The sequence below is a fragment of the Hyla sarda genome, chromosome 3 (assembly GCF_029499605.1).
Source record: "Hyla sarda isolate aHylSar1 chromosome 3, aHylSar1.hap1, whole genome shotgun sequence".
Classification (NCBI taxonomy): Eukaryota; Metazoa; Chordata; class Amphibia; order Anura; family Hylidae; genus Hyla; species Hyla sarda.
Genome location: NC_079191.1, coordinates 120156832 through 120160924, shown reverse-complemented (window position 1 = coordinate 120160924; position 4093 = coordinate 120156832). Strand labels below are relative to the sequence as shown.

The 4093-nt window shown below is 35.9% G+C and overlaps 1 protein-coding gene across 4 annotated transcripts in view; it reads left to right on the top strand.

The window, feature by feature from the left end:
• The first annotated feature begins 885 nt into the window (after window positions 1-885).
• PAX3 (paired box 3) overlaps window positions 886-4093 on the top strand; it is a 67262-nt gene continuing 64054 nt past the window's right edge. For all 4 annotated transcript variants that reach the window (XM_056564906.1, XM_056564904.1, XM_056564905.1 and 1 more), the window contains exons 1-2: window positions 886-1102; window positions 2933-3168. In XM_056564906.1, coding sequence (XP_056420881.1) covers window positions 1018-1102; window positions 2933-3168 — 321 coding nt within the window. In that variant the 5' untranslated portion in view covers window positions 886-1017. The remainder of the gene's footprint in view (window positions 1103-2932; window positions 3169-4093) is intronic.

The following is a 4093-nucleotide window of genomic DNA, read 5'->3' as shown; positions in this document are numbered from 1 at the left end:
GGTTAATGATGGAAGCCATTGTGTCTTTTATTTCAAAGGCAGAGAATCTGAATGTTTTTTTCCCATCCTTTTGATTGATGAAGGCGGTGAATGACTCCAGTATTGGGACTGACAGTCCCTTGAATAGAGTTTTACAAATAAAGGAGGCTGTGGAGAGCGCAGTGTAAAGTGGAGCTGGCACTTACCATGTTATAAATAAATGGCCACTCACAATGGCACCTTCTATCCAGAGAGACAGCCTTTACAACCTTCCTGGCGTCATCTCCTGCTGGGGATCCTCCATCCACTGCTTCTATTTAGCCTCAATGCCACTACAAATTCCTTTCAACAAATGCTATGTGAAAAAACACCCACTCCTATATTGAGGGGAAACACACAATATGGCTTCCTATACCTTCCACACCACAATACACAACTACTGAGTGGGCAAGTGAAAGTGAAAAGTGAATAAACAAGGTAAACAGGGTGAGAAAAAATGAGCAAAGAGGCAAAAACGAAATCTATAAATATATGTATGTATGTGTGTGTGTTTGTGTGTGTGTGTGTGTGTGTGTGTGTATGTGTGTGTGTTTGCATTTGCTTTTGCACATGATGAGGCAGCAGCAGCAGCAGTGACAGGGTTAATGTTTGGTAAATAAAGCTGATCTCCCCCATTAGGAAGCAATGTAGCGTGTGATGTTCTGCACTGATAGCAGCAGATAGTGATCAGGACTGTGCAGGCCTTCAGGATGGGACGAGAAAGTACAGGGGCCCTGGACCAATCAGAGCAGGGCTTTGAGGACAGGACACGCCCCCCGCCGGCCAATCGCAGACACAGCCTCCTGATGCAGCCCTGCTTGAAAGAACTAATAAATACTCCCAAAGAGGTTTCCTTCACTCTGAACCATCCACAACAAGGAGCTGTCTGAGGAGCCCATCCACACTCAGAGCACACTCACTGGAGCTCACTCACACTACAGTGTACAGTACTGGAGACTGGGGGGCACTGGCAACTTACATTGGGACACTTACCCCAAAATGACAAGCCTGGCTGGAGCTGTGCCAAGAATGATGAGACCAGCTCCGGGACAGAACTACCCCAGGAGTGGATTCCCACTAGAAGGTACCAGAGAGATTTCCTAACCATACTACATTATACCATAATACAGTGGTCTTCAAACTGTGGACCTCCAGATGTTGCAAAACTACAATTCCCAGCATGCCCGGACAGCCAACGGCTGTCCGGGCATGCTGGGAGTTGTAGTTTTGCAACATCTGGAGGGCCACAGTTTGAAGACCGCTGCCATAATATATATATCACTTCCATTCCATATTTCAGGGAACTTGTATACACCCAATAAAGACATTAATGTATAAATATTATATTTTATTGTTATAGATATTTATTACAGCAAAATAAATTATCATTTATTATTACAGTAATCGTAAGAAATCTATTCCCCAAAATATAGAACTATGTCTGTAATTATTTCTCATCGCATCTATCATTATCTATGTATTTTATCTATCTTTAGATTTCCTTTCGACATAGTAATATTACTCTGATAAGGTTTATAATGTGTATATTTTATCTTTATCTCTCCTATCAGAACAGTCATAGTAGCTTTATTAGCTGTTTACTTTTCTATCTGTGAAATCGAGTGAATCGAATGATTAAATTATTTATGTTTTTCTAGTTTCCAAAGTACTTTATAATATAATGAATACATAATAGATATAATAATAGTTTTCATATGTATCGAATATAGCCAACAATTGAACCAGTTAATTATGTATCTAATTGTCAACAAATCATATTCTTTTATAATTGTCTGCTTATCTTTCAAAGGGTTATACAGCTAATTCATTAATTTTCTATTTATTTGATCAATAACAAGCATTCTATATATTTACATTAGTTGTGAACTTTTTAATAGTTTTTCAATGTTTAATATCTAATTAATTAATATGTATTCTAATTATATTGATAGGTATTATCTACATATTTATAAGCACACACGCAGATATATACCTATCCATTTATCTATCTAAATAAATAAATAAATAAATAAATAACATAAATCTACAGAAGATATATATATATATATATATATATATATCTCAATATATATATATATATATATATATATCTATATATCTATATATATATATATATATATATATATATATATATATATATATAAAACTATATAACATATAACTATATGAATAGCCAGATAGATAGATAGATAGATAGATAGATAAATAAATAGATAGATAGATAGATGGATAGATAGATAGATAGATAGATAGATGGATAGATAGATAGATAGATAGATGTCATGACTGTTTATCTAAGGATCAATGTATTTATCATGTAATTATCGCTATGAGCAAATGACTGAAGTGGACTACTTGCAGAATAGGATCATCTCCCAGTCCCAGGGGTGTCCCATTTCTGTACATTGTGGATTAGGGTTATGATTATTTTATGAAGGTGCAGATCTCTGTCTACAGTCTCATCCTGGACACCAGCACTTCTGCCTGTCACTCATCTCCCCCACAACTACTCTCCAGATGATGACTCAATGATCCATATATCAACAGATTAACCAATAATCACCCCAGCAAGATGTTATGTATAACACTGGATTTTGGACAGCCCGACTTTATATATCCACATATATATATATATATATATATATATATATATATATATATATATATCTATATTTACACATATAGTGGAGCTGGATTTGTCATTAGACACATTCTCTTTCTCTTAGTAGATGACTACCTGCAGTTCTCCTGATAATGTTATTGCCATCTGTTACATTTGTATACATGTTTGTACTTTTGTTGTAAATATTTAGTCTATGTTTCTGGGAAATGCTCGGGGCTCTAAATAAATAACAATTAATTAACTCTTTATCTGGTGTCTTTTAACGTACAGTGTCCACCCCTCTAGGCCAAGGCAGAGTGAACCAGCTGGGTGGAGTGTTCATCAACGGCAGACCCCTACCCAACCACATCAGGCATAAGATAGTAGAGATGGCCCATCATGGCATCCGCCCATGTGTCATCTCCCGCCAGCTCCGGGTGTCCCATGGCTGTGTGTCCAAGATCCTGTGCAGATACCAGGAGACCGGCTCCATCAGGCCAGGGGCCATCGGGGGCAGCAAACCCAAGGTGAGACCCTGGCTCTCAACCCTCACAACTCATGACTTCAGGGTCCTCATCACCACTACAATTACAGTATTGGTAACAATAAGATTGGACAGAAAAAGTCCCCCACACCCCCCCTCAAAAAACAAACAAACATAAACAATGTTTTCCCGTTTGGAGCTATAATGCTATAATATGCACAGCACTAGTTATTATTTACTTTATTCATTTACTATTATAACACTATGTACTGGGAATATATATATATATACACACACACACACACACACACACACACATATATATATAGAGAGAGAGAGAGAGAGAGATAGGATATATATATATATATATATATATATATATATATATATATATAGCGAGAAAAAAATATATATATATTTGACGTCATAGGAGTAGGGTCATAGAAATTAGCAGGTAAAACTTTACATCAACAGGTGTAAATGCTTTTTCATTTGCATTAATTTAAAAAGAAAAAATTCACCGTTTCTGTTGAATATGATGACATATTATTCCTGTAGCAGTGTGGATCACCAGGGATGAGAGGGAAGTAGCACATGTCATGACATATGTTGCCCATCCGATCAATATATATAGTTGACCCCTAGTCAAACTGCTGGGGAATTGTTTTTGGCTTTTCTGCAGTACAACAATAATGTGTTTCTATCTATCGATTTATCTTTCTATCTGTGGAATCTCTCATTCATTCATTTATCTATCTATCATCTCTCTATCTTTATCTATCTCTCATTTATCCATCTATCTATCTATCTATCTTCATCTATCTCTCATTTATCCATCTATCTATCTATCTATCTTCATCTATCTCTCATTTATCCATCTATCTATCTATCTATCTTCATCTATCTCTCATTTATCCATCTATTTATCTATCTATCTATCTATTTATTTATTTATTTATCTATCTTTA